A 20,563-nucleotide genomic window follows, 5' to 3' on the forward strand; every position below is an offset into this window, starting at 1 on the left:
AAAAGCCCAACACTCAAACTTGTCAGCAACTTTTGTTTTATTTTCATACTCCCAGTTATTTCCAATTCTAACCATGAATTGCTGTCTTTTTGCATGATAATTTCTCAACACTGTAGTCAGCTAAAACTGCAAATTTTGCAATAATCTTGTTTTTCCACAACTAAAATATTAATGCTTGGCAATTCTTTACACAAAGTAGAACAGCAACATACATCAGTGGAGTTAAACATGGAAAGCATTTATTTTTTGCATTGTATCAGTACATCAGTTAGAAATCAACATTCAAAAATTGAAAAGGTCAAACTGCAGATTTGTTTTTTTAAAGGAATGATTGTAGTAAATGAATGGATATAGAACACATCAACATCATTAATTGACTATACATTAAAGGACATCATTGAGTTTGACAGTAGTAATCACTCATGTATTTCAAATCATAAATAAATAGCTAGGTCTGTACTGAGATGCTTTTTGCACACCATGGTATATGGGTGTTACACAAGTTGTACAATCAGACGCTGTTTGTGTTAAACAACTTTGAACCATTAACAAACTGTGCAGTCCAAGAGAAATGTGTCATCTTTTCTAATCTTACATGTGAGATTGTCTCAAATGTTTGTTCTTTCAACAGATATATCTTACCAGGCCCTGTTATCCTTCCCAAATTGCAATTCAGGTGAAATGTTTTTATGAGGATAGGACATATTGTATTAGCAGTAGCTATATACAGGCTGAACTTGGGGTTCCTGCTGTAATATGTACTACACTATACCTATGTCTTTTTTCCTCAAATAGTTTTTTGAAGTTGTACAATTTGAAATGTATATTTCAGTAATATATATTCTCATTTATTAAGAAAACTGCATATTTATTAACGTAAAAAGAGCACTTGATCATACATTTGACTTTTTTTTTTTTATAGGATTTTAATTCTGTATTAACTTTAATCTTTCAAAATCTACGATGATTTCTTTTCACTGCAACAAGTGCATTTTGGAAACTCCAAGCCCTAGTTATAAGTAACAGAAAACAAAGTGTGTTCCAGTATATAAATGCTAAGGTACATGATATATGGTGCATGCCACTAGAAAAGGCCTCTAAAAAAAGCCAGGAAAATTTGGGCACCATATACACTTTTGAACTGATTGATGGATTAACAACGGATTAGGAAAGTAAATGTGTGCAACTGCAAGTCTGTGTCAGAGCAGAGGTCTGAGCCATTTCAGTGAAAGCACACTCTTTGTGTAAGTAGGAGCCAGTGCTGTATAGGCAGAATTAAGATTGAAGAACAAAACAGCTAACTGTGATACAAGGAATTCAAGCTGACAGTTCTAGAAAATATCAAAACAAACAAACAATGCAATGCGCAAATATGTTGCAGTATACACATCCAAAAGATGGGCATCTTTGTTGATTAAATCAAATCAAGTCTCTAGACAGTGAGCTATCCAGTGCAGACCATCTAATGTACACTCTCAGTGTAGCAGCATAAATGAAACTCAAGGCTGAGCAGGTGCTTTATCCACTAAATACCCACCTTTCTGTCATTATCAGGTTCTGTGTTTGTATTGTATCCTGGATATTGACCTCTTGGGTTCCAGTTTTATTATTAATAAGAATAAAAAACTAATAAAAAACACAAAAATATTGAGTATTTATTCAGTCTGAATAGCACCAGAGGCAGACCTGCATTTTAAACAGTAGCTACCGAAGGTAAGCACTAGGGTGAAACAACCTTAACTAATCTCAATAAAGGGGATATTATGAATAGCACAGGGCAGGGCAGTTATTGTAGAAGTTCACTGCACAAAGAAAAAAAAAGTGAAAATAAAACAAAAACCCAACACAACCCCCCAATAATTAACATAAAACGTGGCTGTCTCCTGCCTGATTATAGTATGCCTAAATGTCTTCTTTAATGGGGAGTACACTATTCCCTTTAAGCCAATGAAAAGGGTAATCTATACCACCTTCTAATATTAGTGCTCAAGTAACGTGCCGTTTACTGGAGGAGATTCTGTAGCATTGCAGTAGCGTATGTTGGTCTGGCTTGCTTGCTTTCTACTGCATTTCGGAGGTACTGGATTCCCCCACAACGCTCCCAGATTTCTTCAAACTGCCTTGGCAAGATTTCTGATCCGCGTTTTCGGGTAAGACCAGTCTCTTCCAGACTCAGCTCGCACATCTCCATGTCGTCCTTCCCTAGAACCAGAACATAGGTCGCAAAGAAAACGTTCATAACATTTTCTTAAACCTGAGGATGCTCCAGATCAGTCCTTGAATTGCAGCAGACACAACTATTCATAATACTACCTGTATTGCTACTGTTGCACATCAAGGCCAGCAAAGTGTACAGCTATGGCCAAAAGTTTAGCATCACTCTATAGAATGAACACATTTTGCTTCATAAAATCAAATGAAACCTGCTGGATAATGTCTCAATCCTAAAATTCTAGGTGATGCAAAACTTTTGGCTGTAGTTGCGAGTACCTGACCACAAATCTTATTGCCTTTTCACCAGGTCAGGTTGGAGGGAGGGACGCAGAAGGTAATGTTGTTCCTGGCATACCTGCCACAAGCATTATTGGCTGCTTGTCTGGATGGAGCTCCATCTGGCGGGCGATCCACGCCCCATCAAAATGTGCGTACCACCAGCCCTTCTTCTTGTTCTGAGGGTCCTTGTACTGGTCGGCAGGGCGGATGAACGGGATGCGGAAGTACCGCTGCTGCCGGTTCATGGAGATCTCCTGCTGCCGGGCTGGGAGCACTGGAGCTGGATTCTGCTGAGCTGCAGTGCATGAACAAAGACGGGTAAGCACAGTCGCTATGACGACCGGCTCAACACCAACCACAACAGCACAGAGCAAGAAAGAAAGCGAGATCAGAGAAAGACAAAGAAGAATGACCAGATGAAGAAAAAAAAAAGGTCTAGGTTGCAATATAAATCGAAGATGGTGAAAGTCTCTCACAATGGGCTGTACATTGTTTTTTTTTTGTTTTTTGTTTTTTTAAATTGGACAACATCCTAATTCACTATATATATATATATATATATATATATATATATATATATATATATATATATATATATATATATATATATATATATATATAAAAAGCAGCAGCCCTTGCAAATCTCCCAAACATGACATTCTTATAGGTACAGCTCAACCCTTTACCTTATAGCCTCAGCACCACTACAAATAAAGGGCCCCCAAGCAGGATAGAATGCCCATCCAGTCCCCACCCCCACCAACCCCAAACAGCAAAGAGTCCCAAACTTGCCCAAGCTACCTTAAAATGAGCATATTCCCAGGGCTGCTAACCTTCAGAGAGCTGCAGATGAAATTGCTTATCAATGGATTATTTACTTGCACCTTCTGATGCAGAGGCAACATACAAGGATTATTTATCAACTCTGTATGCTTTACATGCAAATGTGAATAATCTGGTTGTTCAAGGAAAAGAAAATCTAGTTGAAAGCCAACCTAGAAATAGTCCCAGCTAATGGCTTGCCTTACCAGGCCAAATAGAGATTTTTTTTTTTATTTTGCTGCCGTGCAGTTAATCTTTTTGATGCGTCACAGCGCGCCATCACGACCCGAGGCTCGTGGTTTAAAAACAGTTAGTCGAGGTGGTGCACTTTATTGATCTCACTTTGTTAATACTGTTTTATTCAATGACTGAGGCTCGTGGTTTAAAAACAGTTAGTCGTAGCGTTGCACTTTATTGATCTCACTTTGTTAATACTGTTTTATTTTGTTAAATTTAAAAGCAAGATCTGAGCACCACAGGCAAACGCTGATAAACAAAACCGCAGCAAAACACCGTAAGTCCCCCCATGTAAACACAAGGGTTTAGAAATGTTTTAGAAGTTAGCATGGTCACATTATTGATTCCCACTTACATGAGCTTTTCATAAACGGTGCATAATCTGAAAATAAACATGTCATATTATAGATGGAAACAGCAGAATGACAACTTTGTTCAGATATAAATGACATACACATGCATTGCATGGCTATTCAAGAATTTGCAGCATTTTACCATATCTTATAACTGGGTGGATACCGAATTTACCCAGTTTGTCAAAAGTTCACCAACAGCGTTGGACTGTATATGTATTTAATTGAAAACTTTATAAAAATTACTAGCAGCACTTTTATATATTGTTTTTAAAACTTGTATGCTCTTAAAAAAACCTTTAAAATGTAAAACTACAACAAACCTTTCTTTTGGGGGAAAAATGACTTTCAGAATATTTCACTATAGCAACTGTGCCACCTCCAGTCTGGGTGTAGGTGTACAGGTGTGGTTCCTCCGGTGTAGAGAATGACTAGTCTGGGTGTAGGTGTACAGGTGTGGTTCCTCCGGTGTAGAGAATGACTAGTCTGAGTGTAGGTGTACAGGTGTGGTTCCTCCAGTGTAGAGAATGAATAGTCTGGGTGTAGGTGTACAGGTGTGGTTCCTCCGGTGAAGAGAATGACTAGTCTGGGTGTAGGTGCACAGGTGTGGTTCCTCCGGTGTAGAGAATGACTAGTCTAGGTATAGGTGTACAGGTGTGGTGCCTGGGACTTTCTCCCTGAACCAATGCAGGAACTCTCTGCTCTACAGTAAGCTAATACATGCTTGCTAATGTATGTTACTAGCCACTTTTAAAAAAGTATCCTAATGTACAGACAGAGGAAAATGTTTCACATATGAATCAGAAACCTGTAATCTAGGTACGGATAAATTAAATATTACACAATGCTGACTGAGTCAATTTCTTGAAGATTGCAAAAGAAATAAAACCATTTTTATTAAAAAAATAAATAAATAAAATGGAAACAATTTTATGCCCTGCAGTAAGAGACAAAAACATGAAAATGGAAGAGAGGTTTTGCCGACATGCTGATCTGCTTGGAGGCATCTGTTCTGATTAGAAATAAATTCCTGCTTCTTAAGACTGTGAAACAGACGTCTTCAAATATATCGACAGCATGAATAACACACAGGCTGTGCTTCTTCGAATACTAACAGTTTACAATTGTAGATTCACCTGCAGTGTACCGTAATATCCCCAATATAGATTCACCTGCAGTGTACCGTAATCTCCCCAATATAGATTCACCTGCAGTGTACCATAATATCCCCAATATAGATTCACCTGCAGTGTACCGTAATCTCCCCAATATAGATTCACATGCAGTGTACCCGTAATCTCCCCAATATAACCTACAGCTATTCTAGATAATATACTATGGTATTTAATAGTGAAGTATATGTGGTGTGTGTGAGATACAAGACATGCACATTATACACAGGATGCAGGTCATATTTAAAAAATACTGTTTTTCAAGAGGGTTAAAACAATTTGGAAGAATCAGAAAGAACTAATCTTCCACAAAGCAGTCACCAACAACTGTTAATGTTGCGGGTCTCATTGTTGATGGGCCCTTTGCTATTGAAGGCCTTCATCCGCAATTTGTTTCAGACTTCTGACAAACTATGCATTGACTATTCAGTTTCCCTCCTTGGTCTATATAACAAGCGTTTGCAGACCACCTTCATAACCACCTGAAGCTGCGAGTAACTGCAATAACTGGTTTGAAACAATGATGTGGCTAGCAGTTTTTTTTATTTTTTTTATTCTAGTGATTTTTTTATTTTTTATTTAGTGTGCCCAATTATTTTACCCTCGATTTTCTCCACAATTTGAACTGTCCAATCATTTTTCCCCACACCGCTCAGGAGACCCAAAAGCTCAGTGGGTGTCCACCAATCCTACGACTGAGCCAGCTTCCTCTTTTACACCCAGGAGCTCGAGAGCAGATATCAGCGAGCTACCGACATCTGGATGACAAAGGCCAGCTCTGCAGGTGTCTGCTCTGAGCTCCCTGGGCGCCTGGCCAGCAGGGTTCGCTGTAGTGTAGAAACAGTATGAGGAGAAACAGTCCCTGCCAGTTTTGCCTCCTAAACCACAGCTTCGAAATCCCCAGCGAAGGTGGCTAGCAGGTTTGCATGGGAAGAGGGAGCTTTCAGGAATGTAAACAAGGTCAGCGTTCATATGAAAATGACTGTAGTAAAAATAAATTACAGAATCGTCTTCTGGTATAAAAGGTTTCCCACATTTAAAGGCAATGCAAATAGGTACTATAGTCCTCTGATAACTCCTAAGAAAAATGGCTGGGGAGATTATTTTTTTTTATTGTCCTGTAATTCTACTTAACACCCCTCCCCCCCTCGTTGCCTGCTAAGTACCCCCCCCGCCCCCTCGTTGCCTGCTAAGTGCCCCCCCCTCGTTGCCTGCTAAGTGCCCCCCCTCCCCCCCCTCGTTGCCTGCTACGTGCCCCCCTCGCCCCGTGCTTCCCTTACCATAGTCAGTGACTGATTTGGGAGCTCTCTGCTCGGTGTCGGTGTCAGTGTTGCGCTTCTTGTTCTTTGATTTCCATGCATGGTAGACCTTCAGTCTGCGGTGGAACTCCTCTCGGCAGGCTGCCAGCAGCTCAATATCTGCACAAGTACATGACAAGGGGCTTAATGCCAGCAACCGAGTAACACTGTCTTGGAAAGTGTGTATTATTATAGAGGGAGGGAATAGAGACCTGGAGCAAAACAGAGCATTACAAACACAAAAAAACACACAAAATTTTGGGTTACTTACTGTATGATTTGTTACAAATACATTTAGCTTTATTTTACTGATGGTTTTTATTAACTACAGTAGTATCAAATGTCAGAAAAAAAAACAACTAAGTATTGAATTTGTTATGACATTTTTAATACAGCTTTCTAAAGCAGCTTAAAGCTGGCTGAATTTCAGTACTGTAGAACTTCATCAATTATTACACTTTAATATTTACATGGCAATTCTAATTAAACATCCTTACTGTAGGATTAATTTATCGATTTAATAAAACTTTACACTATCTAATGAAACATCACCTCAGTCTGCAGCATGCTGCAGCTTTCTGTCTTGGCTGATGCGAAATGAGCTGTACTTTAGTATCTGACAGTTACACAAATACCTTTGATGTCCACAGTAACGGCTAACCTCAAAAGCCTTTGCATTTCAATGAAGGGTCTGTGGCATATCAGAACAGGCCCTAAGCTAGTTATAACGAAACAGAAAACAAGACACACTCATTTCATGTAAAAAGTACACTGTCTTCACTTCAGATTACCATCAAGATCTACATCAGCAGTGAAAACCCACATCATGTTTGTTGATAAACAAATGTAGTTTAGTAGTAGAATTCTTGTTTCTTTCTCTCAAGTTTATCTGCTGATGCATTACAATGCCCACGCATTGTTAAGCAGTATCTATCTAACAGCATGCTACTCTATGCGTAGGAAGTTATGCTGCCGATATGCAATTGAGATTAAAAAGCAGCCAAACTGAGGATTTGTCTCCTCCTTACTCTCACGACACAATAGTCATAATCTGTCCAACACTTGCAGATGTGCCCTTCCTTAAAAGTAGGCTGCTGTCTTTTCTTGGGAGCCAATCTACTCCCCATTGGAGTTTATCTATTCCTCTTATAGTATTTATCTCAAAAGTCAATTCAGCAAAATCAAGCTCGTCTGGTTGGAGTTACTTCCCACAAAACAAGCTTCGTACCGCAGGAGGTATTGATGGCGTCACGGAGCTCTGCGTACTTCCACTTGCTCAGCTCATACTTCTGCGTCCCAACAGCAGCTTTGGTTACTTGCATCTGCGGACCCCTGCAAACAGCAAACAAAGCACTGACACTTAACAAGGAAGGTTAGTGTGCACTGAGCACACTGGAGTAGGGCAGTGTCTGTTGACCGTGGTACACATACAGTATGATCTTGTAGTCTGGTCACTGCTGTATAGTTCTGAAGAACATACGAGAGCACCAGGAAGCTGTAGTCAACAGCACCATGTGTGCATAGGGTTAAGGTCTTGTCTTATTGGAAATCTGACCTGCCTTGGCAAATGCATCAAAAACTGTGTTATAGAACACATCTAGTATGCTGGTCCCTGGAAATGATTTGATCCTAATGTAACAACGCAATTAGATCCCCCTGAATGAATATTGTTTACTCGTGATTGGTAATTAGGTATATATGATGTGTTACTTACCCATTTAAATAAGAGGAGAAACTCTTCCTCAGATTTTGTGCACATAGTTATTTCTATATACAACACTTACTTTTGCTGCTGTACATTAGCAACAGACGGCAGACTTAATTTGCATAGAGTAGATTTAGGCCATGGTTATTAACTTTTACATATTACCATTAGCTCTAAATTTGTACTTATAATCAAAGGGTAAATATTTGTATTCTTACTCCTGATAACTATTTGTAGTTAACATTAAGTACGAGCACTGCAGCAGCCTGTAATAATGTTGTCTGCTTTATGTGGGGCTTGAAAATGAGCCATCCTTTTAGCCTAATAGTAAACAAAGACAGAAACCAAAATAGATATATACATACACATATATATATATATATACATATATATATAGATTATATATTTATTAAATCTATATATATAGATATATATAGATATATATATTAAATCAGACTTCACATATGCTTACTTCTTGCAGCTGTTTTCACTAAACAAACAATTTACCCACTTATTATGCTGTGTCTAACTACAGTAGCCGTGTTTAAACATCTTCACATTTGTCATTTCATATCCATGGTGTGCGACATGTAATAGACACTAGAGCTGCCTTTTTGACATGGTGTCAGCTTGCTCCTAACACACTAACAGGAAGGAGTCAGCTTGCTCCTACCACACTAACAGGAAGGAGTCACGTTGCTCCTACCACACTAACAGGAAGGAGTCAGCTTGCTCCTACCACACTAACAGGAAGGAGTCAGCTTGCTCCTACCACACTAACAGGAAGGAGTCAGCTTGCTCCTACCACACTAACAGGAAGGAGTCACGTTGCTCCTACCACACTAACAGGAAGGAGTCAGCTTGCTCCTACCACACTAACAGGAAGGAGTCACGTTGCTCCTACCACACTAACAGGAAGGAGTCACGTTGCTCCTACCACACTAACAGGAAGGAGTCACGTTGCTCCTACCACACTAACAGGAAGGAGTCAGCTTGCTCCTACCACACTAACAGGAAGGAGTCACGTTGCTCCTACCACACTAACAGGAAGGAGTCACGTTGCTCCTACCACACTAACAGGAAGGAGTCAGCTTGCTCCTACCACACTAACAGGAAGGAGTCACGTTGCTCCTACCACACTAACAGGAAGGAGTCACGTTGCTCCTACCACACTAACAGGAAGGAGTCACGTTGCTCCTACCACACTAACAGGAAGGAGTCACGTTGCTCCTACCACACTAACAGGAAGGAGTCACGTTGCTCCTACCACACTAACAGGAAGGAGTCACGTTGCTCCTACCACACTAACAGGAAGGAGTCACGTTGCTCCTACCACACTAACAGGAAGGAGTCACGTTGCTCCTACCACACTAACAGGAAGGAGTCAGCTTGCTCCTACCACACTAACAGGAAGGAGTCACGTTGCTCCTACCACACTAACAGGAAGGAGTCAGCTTGCTCCTACCACACTAACAGGAAGGAGTCACGTTGCTCCTACCACACTAACAGGAAGGAGTCAGCTTGCTCCTACCACACTAACAGGAAGGAGTCACGTTGCTCCTACCACACTAACAGGAAGGAGTCAGCTTGCTCCTACCACACTAAAAGGAAGGAGTCATGTTGCTCCTACCACACTAATAGGAAGGAGTCAGCTTGCTCCTACCACACTAACAGGAAGGAGTCACGTTGCTCCTACCACACTAACAGGAAGGAGTCAGCTTGCTCCTACCACACTAAAAGGAAGGAGTCACGTTGCTCCTACCACACTAACAGGAACGAGTCAGCTTGCTCCTACCACACTAACAGGAACGAGTCACTTTGCTCCTACCACACTAATAGGAAGGAGTCACCTTGCTGCTATCACACTAACAGGAAGGAGTCACTTTGCTGCAATCACACTAATCCTATTGGCAGACATAGCCTTTCCATTAGGAGGCCCGGCTCTCGTCTGGGCTCCCATTCTTTCTAGAACACGCACTCACCCTGACCTTGGGACAGGAGCATTGCCCTCATCTTGTGCTCCAGCATCCGGTATTCATGTGAGCCGGCGGGATACAGAAAGCCCAGCAGAGCCAGTTAGTTACAGAGTCTGCCAGCGTTCAGACTATTACCTGCCACGGCCTACATGCTGCTCAATCGCAATTACAGTAAAAACAGCTCTAGTTTGTCACCATGCCGGTTTCTCAGGTGACCACAGCTAATAAGATTTACCAGCTTTGATCCAAAAGACAACATGCATGCAGTGTCAGCAAACAGCTCTCTATCCAAGGAGACTCAGGATCCAACAGGATCTGCATCAATCACTAGAAATACTTAACAGCACCGATAAACTGAAAACTCACTATTTTAATAAATCAGCTACAAAGTTTCAACTCAATAAAAAGCCATTTGCAAACAACAGGTAATATAATCATACCTAGAATAGCAACTTGATATGGGTTTGAAATAGTTATTTTAACTCATACATTCTTCTTCTCGTTTAGATTAAATGGTATCATTTTCAGCTTCAGTTATCACGTCTTGGTGACATTTTAAACACTCAAAAGTGTAACGTCCCCTATTGGCATCAAGAGAGCTCTCAAAATGAGGTCTAATCCCCAAGACTAACCATTACCCATCCCCTGTAACACTCTCTGTGTTGAGGATACAAGTACAAAATACTAGAGAGAACAAATGTGGTATTTTGTACATTCACTGGGGAGGGGGTGTTCCAAGGCGACGGGCAGGTTAATGGTTGCATGGTTTCTATTGAGTTCTATTGAGGCCAACGTGGGGCTTTAAAAAGTCACAAGAACGTGGTGACTGCAACAGAAAATGCTAAATAAATTTAAAAAAATAAAACCATCTGAATGAAATTTCATGCCCATATCAAGTTCTTTGCTTTTCTTTCTAGGGGGTCGGTTAAGGACGTTCGGGCGCCGATTTGATGACACGAGAAGGTCATCATCATTACCACCCTTGTGATGCGTCAAAGAAAAGAAACATGAGAAAGTGCACAGTTTGATTAAATAAACAGTTTCCTCAAATTACAAACGTGTGCTTATCCCATTTATATTAATTTTTCAATTTATATCATTCAGTGAATCTTGTAAAAAAAAGAAATTTAAAAAACATACATATACAGTGCCATGAAAATGTATTTGCCCCCTGTCTGATTTTCTGCATTTTTGCACATTTTTCACATTGTATTTGGTCAGATTTTTTTGTGGGTTGTAGTAATATATAGAGGAAGTCTGAGAGAAGAAAATGACACCAAAGTTTGGTGCTTCTTTCATTTGTTTGGTGTGCAAGGTAATCAAACACGCAATCTTCAGGTGTGAAAAAGTTATTGCCCCCCCCCCCCGTTAACTCAACCCAATTAAAGGGATAATTAGGGTCAGCTGTTTGAGTACTTTTGTTAACAACCAGGCCTGATTTGGGCCAGCCCTGCCCAATATAAATCTGACTAACTTTGGCCCTTACCATCAGATTGAAGTTGCCAGCACACAGGTTCTAGAGGCACATCAAGCCACGAACAAAAGAAATTCCTGAAGACCTCTGGAAAGAAAGTTGTTGATGCCTATCAGTCTGGAAAGGGTTACAAAGCCATTTCTAAGGCTCTGGGGCTCCACCGTTTGGGACAGTAGTGATTCTTCCCAGGAGTGGCCGTCCTGCCAAAATCTCTCCAAAAGCAAGGCGTAAAATCTACCAGGAAGTCACAAAAGAACCCTACAACAACATCCAGGGATCTGCAGGCCTCTCTCGCCTCAGCTAAGGTCAGTGTTCATGACTCCACCATCAGAAAGACACTGGGCAAAAATGGGATTCATGGCAGAGTAGCAAGGCGGAAACCATTGCTCACTAAGAAAAACATGAATGCTCATCTCAAGTTTCCCAAAAAGCACCTGGATGATCCTCAAGAGTTCTGGAACAATATTCTATGGACAGATGAGTTAAAAGTGGAACCTTTTGGCCGACATGGGCCCAGTTATGTCTAGCGAAAACCAAACACAGCATTCCACAGTAAGAACCTCATACCAACAGTCAAGCATGGTGGTGGTAGTGTCATGGTTTGGGGATGCTTTGCTGCATCAGGACCTGGACGCCTTGCCATCATTGAAGGAACCATGAATTCTGCTCTGTATCAGAGAATTCTACAGGAGAATGTCAGGCCATACGTCCGTGAGCTGAAGCTGAAGCGCAGCTGGGTCATGCAGCAAGACAATGATCCGAAACACACAAGCAAGTCTACATCAGAATGGTTGAAGAACAAGAAATTTAAAGTTTTGGAATGGCCTAGTGAAAGTCCAGACCTAAACCCCATTGAGATGTTGTGGCAGGACCTGAAAACGAGCAGTTCATACTCAAAAACCCACAAATGTCACTGAGTTGAAGCAGTTCTGCATGGAGGAGTGGGCCAAAATTCCTCCACGGCGCTGTGAGAGACTAATCAATAACTACAGGAAGCGTTTGGTTGCAGTTATTGCTGCTAAAGGTGGCGTAATCAGTTATTGAGTCTAAGGGGGGGGATTACTTTTTCACACGGGATCATTGGGTGTTGCATAACTTTCTTTAATAAATAAATGAAATATGTATCAAAGTGTTATTTGTTCACTCACGGTCCCTTTTATCAAATATTAGGTTTTGGTTGAAGATCTGATAACATTCAATGTCAAACATATGCAAAAATGCAGAAAATCAGACAGGGGGCAAATACTTTTTCACGGCACTGTACACATACATACACACACACACACACACACACACACACACACACACACACACACACACACACACACACACTTAATTACAGGCATGCACGATGAATTAAATCTAAATTGTTTTAAGTAGTTATTTTTCTGGATCGTGATGTTTGGGTTTGACAAATTAATTCATGACTCATTACCCACCTAGACAGCAGCTCACACATTTCTTTGGCCATTTCTTCCCTAAAAGGAACGGTAAGTACAGCATTCAAGACGTTAAAATACAAGTTTTATGATGCTGGATGAGATGAAGTTGGGGGCTTTGTGGCAATATTTACAGGGCTTATTTTGTAAAGTCTGTTTCCTAAATACACCTTCATGAGACACAAAATATTTTAGTGCTGGGACAAACATGGGATTTTCATGGTCAGATATTCGCTCTGGTATCATTGGCCATCGACACGTTTTCATAAAATAGTATCATGATGTTTACTTGTGCCTTTTTGTAGCTGAACAAGCAAATGAACACTGAAATTTAATTTTAAACATTTCAAATAAAACAAATGTGAAAATGGCGTTGTAAAGTGAAGGGGAAAAAACTCACTGTTTTGGTTCTCGTTTACTACAGTCCACATAAACTTGCAACCAAAAATATATTATATACAATCAATCTATATATAAAAATCATTTCACAACATTTCCATCAAGTTGGGTACTGTTTAAGCGAGGCATTTCAGAATGAAGTGCTTGCCTTTTTTCTGTCCCATGAGATTCTGACTCGCTCTAAAGCAACACAACGCTTTTATTCCAGATGGCTTTCCATAGAGATCACTATGCGTGCGCGGACATAATCTAGTTTGTTTATTTTTTGCTGTCCAAAAATTTTAAACAGAGGCTCGAGCTGCTTTATTTTTTTTTCTATATTAAATCTCACTTATCACAGACCTCTTTTTCATTTGCCATTTTTTAATCTTTTGAGCAACTTCTGGTAAGGTTGTAATAAAGTGCAAGGCATTTTTGTCATTTCTAGCGAATACAAAAGCATCTGATTTTTGTATCCAAAGACAGGTCAAAAAATATTTGTTCAAATATTCGAATATTTGTCCCAGCACTAAAATATTTATTCAAATATTTATTCCTAAAAACATTTATTTTTAAACCCTCATAAATAACCCATAAAGTATTTTTCTTTTAAAGGCTGTTGTAAATCACTGTTATTTATTTGCCTCTATGGCAGGATTTTCAAACAATATAATAGAGGATTAAGTATAAGGTTACAGGAGGTGGTTTTACCCCACCTTACTAAAAACAGGCAACCTCAGTGACATCCTCTCAGTATCTTTGGGAGACACACTAACTTGAGGTGGAAGATGAGGTTCCTTGGTCAGCAGTGGTTTATGAACAGACTCTTGCATTAAATAACAAACAATCCCACAGCTTGTGCTGTGCCAACTCCATATCACTTCTGGGTAACACTGCCTCCAATTACTGTGTATTTACATAGTACTGTAGTTACTTAGTAAATACTTACACAATTACAATGTTAGTATGCATAGTTACAATGTACTTCATGTGTACATTTTATTGCATGCTTGAACCCTAATCCTAACCCTATCCTGGACCCTAACCCTTTTGTGACAACTGTGTACTTTCATACATCTTGCAAAAAGATTTACACCTTAAGTACATTGTAACTATGCAAAATAATATTAAGTAACTACAGTAAATTATATCAGGTATGGCGTCTCAGTCTTCCTATCTTCAAATTGTGGACCAAACAGGGCTTAACTTGGCATATACTGTATAAATGCGAAATTTTCAAACAAATATAGGGTAATAGAAGATAGGACACAACGATACTCCACACAACTCGAATTGTAAACGGCTCACAAAAGGGCATGAATACATATTAAAATATTTAAAAAACATACATTGTCATGCTGGTTGGGGGTCCACCTGCACTGTAAACAGAACATAATGTGGTTAGTCTGGAAAGGTCTTTCCCAAACAGAGAAATTGCAGATTTTTCTCTATTTCTTTTGTAACTGATCCTGCAGGGAAAGGATTGTAGAATTAAATTCCTTCCTGCAAATTGATTAGGACCAGGCACAATTAAAATGCTTGAAATGATTGTATTGCGCTGTAGACCCATTCTTAATCCTAGTATAATAGATTTAGTTGGCAGATTAAAAGGGTTTTAGGGCATGCAGGCAGTGTAATTTATTGCATTGGGTGCTTCACAGAATGGGGGTTTTGTTGAGGGTAGTTTTGTATTCTTACGTGGCTTTGAGAGGAACCGGAGTAACACTTGCCATGCCGTTACTGGGAGGAAAGAATAAAACAAGATGCATTACACAGGAATCTGGATGGGAGGCTTGTGACACTGACCTGGTGGCCTGAATGCTTACCTGCGCAAAGCTGGGTCTGGCTGTGTCTCTTCAGTGATGAGCTCAGACTCGCTCTGGGCAATTCTCATTGCCAGCTCTCGATCCCGGCGCTCCTGTTCAAGGACTGCTTGTCTCCGAGTCTCCTCCTCACGCTCAGCAGCTAACTGCATCTCTAGTTCAGCCTGGCCAGGGAACAGCATGGCAATATTACAACATGAGTGTCATGAAAAAATCATATCAGCATGACGTGCACCCACTGTAGCAAGTACTTCTAAAAATCAGATCAGCATGACCTGCATCTACTGTAGCAAGTTCTTCTAAAAATCAGATCAGCATGACCTGCATCTACTGAGTACTTCTAAAAATGTAAGTGTGCCGTATTAACGTGCACGGTCAGGCACCCCCCTACAGTGCTGGCAGACACTCCATCTCTGAGCGTGAGGAGGGGCAGCAGTGTGGAGGAGTGGTTAGGGCTCTGGACTCTTGACCGGAGGGTCGTGGGTTCAATCCCTGGTGGGGACACTGCTGCTGTACCCTTGAGCAAGGTACTTTACCTAGATTGCTCCAGTAAAAACCCAGCTGTATAAATGGGTAATTGTATGTAAAAAAATAAATAAATAAATAATGTAATTGTATGTAAAAAATAATGTGATATCTTGTAACAATTGTAAGTCGCCCTGGAAAAGGGCGTCTGCTAGAAATAAATAATAATAATAATAATAATATCAATTCTCTGATATAGCATACTTAAACCTATAACATGCATACATATGGACAGATGGGAGACTCCACTGTATCTGGAGGATATTAACAAATAGAAACGACTGTCAAATGAATACCATAGTAAGATACTAAACTTTTACTGTAACATTTAAAAAAACACTGCACTGCCAATGATCAACTTTTGCAATAGAACCAAAAAAATTAAGAAATATACCGTAAAGACTAATTACTACTGTATCTATTTGACAGGTTTATCCTGCCAAGGGCTATACAAGTGTAGCATGACTGATCCATGGCCATACAGGTTTATTAATATGTTGAGGAAGCATGTTTCCACCCTATTAAACCTTGAAATGGCCATATAAAAAAATCATTTTTAAAAATTAAAAAAACTGATGAACCATTTTTTCATTTATTTTAATCTAAAGGTGGCAAACGAAATGGCTTAAACCTTCTGTAATGCAATATGGTAGTACATTTTCCTAAACATGAAATCTATAAATAATTCCCTCTTAATTATTTGTCCTACTGTAACTTCCAATTACCTCCACTTAACAAATCTCCACAACAGGCACACAATATTCCACTGGCATTCATAACTCCTGTCTGTCTTACTAAAGGCTGTGTGATTTCTACAGAACTGCTTCAAAAACTAGATTTAACAGTTAACTGGACATGCAGCGTATGATTGGAAGCCAAGATCTTGGAGTATGCATCATTATTAGAAATGTACTCTTTCTGAATACAAATGACAGCCAGTACAAGGGAAGCTAGAAAATGTAATTTAATACAAAATCTTTCTGGGGAATGAAAATGATAGACAAGCACAGTGAATAGAATCCAGCACTTAAATCCAAGGGTTTGATGTAATGTTTGTAAACGGCCTTCAGGGTCATTCCACGCAGAGGGGAGCAGCATTGTGACAGTGTGTTTCATACATGAAACCTCAGAAACAAGCACGTTTCTAAATGAGATCTGCTGTGCTATGCTTTATAAACCGCACTAACCTGGAGGAGCTTCTCCTCTTCCTCTCGCTTCTTCCTCTCTTCTTCCTCTTGCTTTCTCTTTGCCTCCATCGCCGCTTTCCTGAAGAGCAGACAGATGCAGTGAATGTGACTCACAGACACCCAGCAGTGTGCATGCATGTTCTTTGGGTTGTTAGCTACTGTGTAGCATGGGTGGATAAATGTGTTCCAGTCCAGCTCTTTGTTCCAGCCATGCTCTAAATTGTTTAATTTAAACAATTAAGCCTCTACCCAGGTCCTAAAGAACTGTAGTTAAAGGATTCCATGTTACCTAATAAACCTGGAGTGAAATGCACATCCAGGACTGGCACTGTCCACCCCTGGTGTGGAGGAATAAACTAAACATTTACAACATCTTTTAGGAAACAGACAAGCACATCCTGGTGTCTGTTAGAGTGCAGTACATAATGTCCTGTACAATGTATACACAATACAGTAGGTTCAAGACACAACTGACTGTAGCAATAACATTAAGTAATATTAACACGTAGGAACACAGTCAATTGGCAGAAGATTGTTCTGATTATTTTATTTTTTGTTGAGAATTTGACCTTGTGTTGGCAAGCACTGCTGGCTACTTTTTGATCGATGATCAAGGTACAAACTTGTGCTTTTTTTTTCTCTGGTCAATCTTACAATTAGTCTAATTTACTGTTAAAAGGTTTAAAGAATGTTCAATTTCCTTCCTTTCGAGATCCACCGTTATTGCCGATTTGCCAATTAAGGGTTGCTAACATTCCTATTTATCTTTTTCAATGTTGAATTCACTTGGCAGTAAACCTTTTCACACCTGTGTTGTAAAGCAGGAGAGGATAACGCCTGCCACCCTGTAACCCTGCTCCTGGGTGACAGGGGTAACCCTTTTCACTCCTGTGTTGTAAAGCAGGAGAGGATAATGCCTGCCACCCTGTAACCCTGCTCCTGGGTGACAGGGGTAACCCTTTTCACTCCTGTGTTGTAAAGCAGGAGAGGATAATGCCTGCCACCCTGTAACCCTGCTCCTGGGGGATCAGTGGAAACCCTTCAGCACACGCTCTGCTGCTTACAGGCGCCTGTCGTCCTCCTCCTGCTTGCGGCGCCGCTCCTCTTCCTCGCCCCTCTGCCTCTCCCGTTCCATCTCCTCCTGGATCCTCCGCAGACGCTCTGCCTCTTCCTCCTCCTGCTTCTTCCTCTGCAGCGCCCCCAGCATCCCCTCCGAGCGCTTCACCAGCACCTCGTGCTCCTTCTCGATCTCCAGCCTCGTCATCACAGTGCTCTGGGAGGGACCCAGCGGGACATTCAATCACGTCAGCAATCACACTTTCAGAACTTTCAGTTCTGTTGGCTCATAGTTACCAATCTGTACCTTTACTTTTTTTTTTTTTTTTTTTTTTTAAGAACAATAAACAAGGTAACTTTTCAAAATGAATGGGGAATAACAAGGACTCTGAAGCTGCCCTCAGTATTTTCTCAGTAGCTGCCTAGCACAGCACTGTGTGTTTTCCTAGTAAATTGCACACAGGAGTAAACAGTGTTATCAATAGTGACCTAACGTGTCTCCAAAGTTATTTTCTTAAATGTCACAGTGGTCTGTGATATAAACAAACCATTAGGATTGCAGAACAGACTCAGAATAGCCTTATTAACTTCTCAAATAGTCACAACTTAGTCAGTGTAAGGCTAAATAGCAAGTAACTTTAATAACCAACATGTTTTATAATTGTCAAACATGTAGTAAAATTATATAAAACAAAACAAAAAAAACTTCTCATCTTATGAGAGAAGAATCCGAAAGATTAGACCTAATTATTTGTCTTATGGGCTTAAACCAGAAAAAAAAAACTCAAAAGAAGTGAACTTTTAAAACAAATGGCAACACAAATGCTAACCCAACCACAGACATTCTAAGAACTATACATGTCTGTGGATTACAAATGGAGATGCATTGCAAGAAGCTGAAGCAAATTATCAGCACTTAAGGACTCCTACTGCTTTAGAAATTCAAACACTGTTCCCTCGTTATTTCCCGATTGGATCACTAATTCGGTTAATTACTCCAGTTTTTCTCATAATGACAGTAAAATCGGTCACAGTACAATACATTGTGCCCTTCACAAAGTTTCTGTTGTGCAAGTCAGATAGCTTTAACTACAGGAATTGTAATAACGTCAATGCAGGGAATCTTTTGTGCATACGTATAGGGTCAGATAAGAGCGTTTACCTTCATTTTAGCCATCAGGGCATTGATGGATGTTTCTAGATCTTGAACCTGTTTGCTCATCTCCTGCTTGCCCTCCTTCAGAGCGCTCACCACTTCTGTAAACTTGTCTATTCTCTTCTTTAGAGTCTGCACCTTTACCAGACCATCAATGCTGGAGGACAGAGACATTACCACAGTTAAAAAAAGAAACGCAACTACGGGCTTGATTTGATAACCTTGCATACCCCACACCTTTTGAGAACAATTTAAAGTAAAAGAGAAGCCACCTGTTCTACATCAATCATTTAATTTTAGGTCGAGTCCCAGGATAACTGCAGGTAAGGTAGGTGTCTGATGCAATCCAGGGGTGCTGTAAAATGCTCTAAACCATCCAGTGTTTAAAATTGAATTTTTCAGGTTTTATTTTGTGTTCAGTTTGGGGGGGGTATCTTTTTTGTATTATTATTTGGCAAAATCGGTTATTTTTTGGTTATTAAAATAAACACCACTCAAACACATCAATTTTCAGTTTCAATAATGCACTGAATGTACGTTTCACTAATACAAACATTACTGTGTTGAAGTGAAGATGTCCACATTAGGATTCCAGCAATGTAGAACTGTGAATGCACTTGGAATCCGAGAATTGTGACAAGTAACAGATTTCATTTTACACCCATGACCGCCCGCATATCTATCACACCACAGTTCATGTTTTGTTTTTTCTGCCCACCGTTTCGTATGACTACAGCGTATGGTATTAATTAATCTCAGCATACAATAACTTATTTAATTTTTTTCACATTCACCATGGTACTCCAATTAATGTTTGATATTTATGTAGCTATAATAACAACAACAACAACAACAACAACACAGTCGTTGAACACACAAAACACTAACATGCATTAGTAGAAGTATAACTGTACAGCAGTTTTATATTTACAATAACTTTCAGTTCATCACTGAATAAAACCGTAACGTCACGTTGCTGGTGTGTTTGTCTTACAGTCGTTAAGCCTGTTGCTAAGTAAATGACGTATTGATGCGTGTTTGCACAGTGCCTGCCATCTGAAAGCTGTTTTCTTTATGTAGAAAGAGAGTAGTGAAAGATTGACATTATTTAAAAAATATGTTGCCAAAACCCACGTTTATCGGTTTAAAAAAATTAAAAATAAAAATCTTCGGGGGTGTTTTTTCAGTTATTATTGGAAACGGAAAACTTCAAGCCCTAATCATATACAATCTATCCGATGTCAAGGTTTGAACCATATTAGTATTTAACAATATTTATTTTATTTAATGTTTTTGAATTTTATTTAATGTTTTTGCATATTTAAATCAAGTTGACAAACAAAGAAAATATATATTTTTGCATATACAGCGCTACCACATTATAATGCGGATGTAATTATAATTAGGAGACGTTTTTTGATGTTAGGAGACGTTTTTTGTGTTTTGATTTTTGTTCCTGAAGTGATTTA

General features: G+C 39.8%; 1 protein-coding gene across 4 annotated transcripts in view; it reads right to left on the minus strand.

Moving 5' to 3' along the window:
* Positions 1–217: 217 nt before the first annotated feature.
* Positions 218–20,563, minus strand: part of LOC117411100 (unconventional myosin-VI-like) — a 73,144-nt gene continuing 52,798 nt past the window's right edge. The window contains exons 25-36 of one of the 4 annotated variants that reach the window (XM_034018207.3): positions 19,101–19,251; positions 17,947–18,155; positions 16,883–16,961; positions 15,174–15,334; positions 15,046–15,087; positions 14,697–14,726; positions 12,970–13,008; positions 7,604–7,707; positions 6,358–6,495; positions 3,908–3,934; positions 2,570–2,788; positions 218–2,202 (exon numbers count right to left, since the gene is read on the minus strand). In XM_034018207.3, coding sequence (XP_033874098.3) covers positions 2,003–2,202; positions 2,570–2,788; positions 3,908–3,934; positions 6,358–6,495; positions 7,604–7,707; positions 12,970–13,008; positions 14,697–14,726; positions 15,046–15,087; positions 15,174–15,334; positions 16,883–16,961; positions 17,947–18,155; positions 19,101–19,251 — 1,399 coding nt within the window. In that variant the 3' untranslated portion in view covers positions 218–2,002. The remainder of the gene's footprint in view (positions 2,203–2,569; positions 2,789–3,907; positions 3,935–6,357; positions 6,496–7,603; positions 7,708–12,969; positions 13,009–14,696; positions 14,727–15,045; positions 15,088–15,173; positions 15,335–16,882; positions 16,962–17,946; positions 18,156–19,100; positions 19,252–20,563) is intronic. The other 3 variants (XM_034018208.3, XM_034018209.3, XM_034018210.3) reach the window with 3 other exon arrangements.

This window comes from Acipenser ruthenus, chromosome 6 (genome assembly GCF_902713425.1).
Source record: "Acipenser ruthenus chromosome 6, fAciRut3.2 maternal haplotype, whole genome shotgun sequence".
Lineage (NCBI taxonomy): Eukaryota > Metazoa > Chordata > Actinopteri > Acipenseriformes > Acipenseridae > Acipenser > Acipenser ruthenus.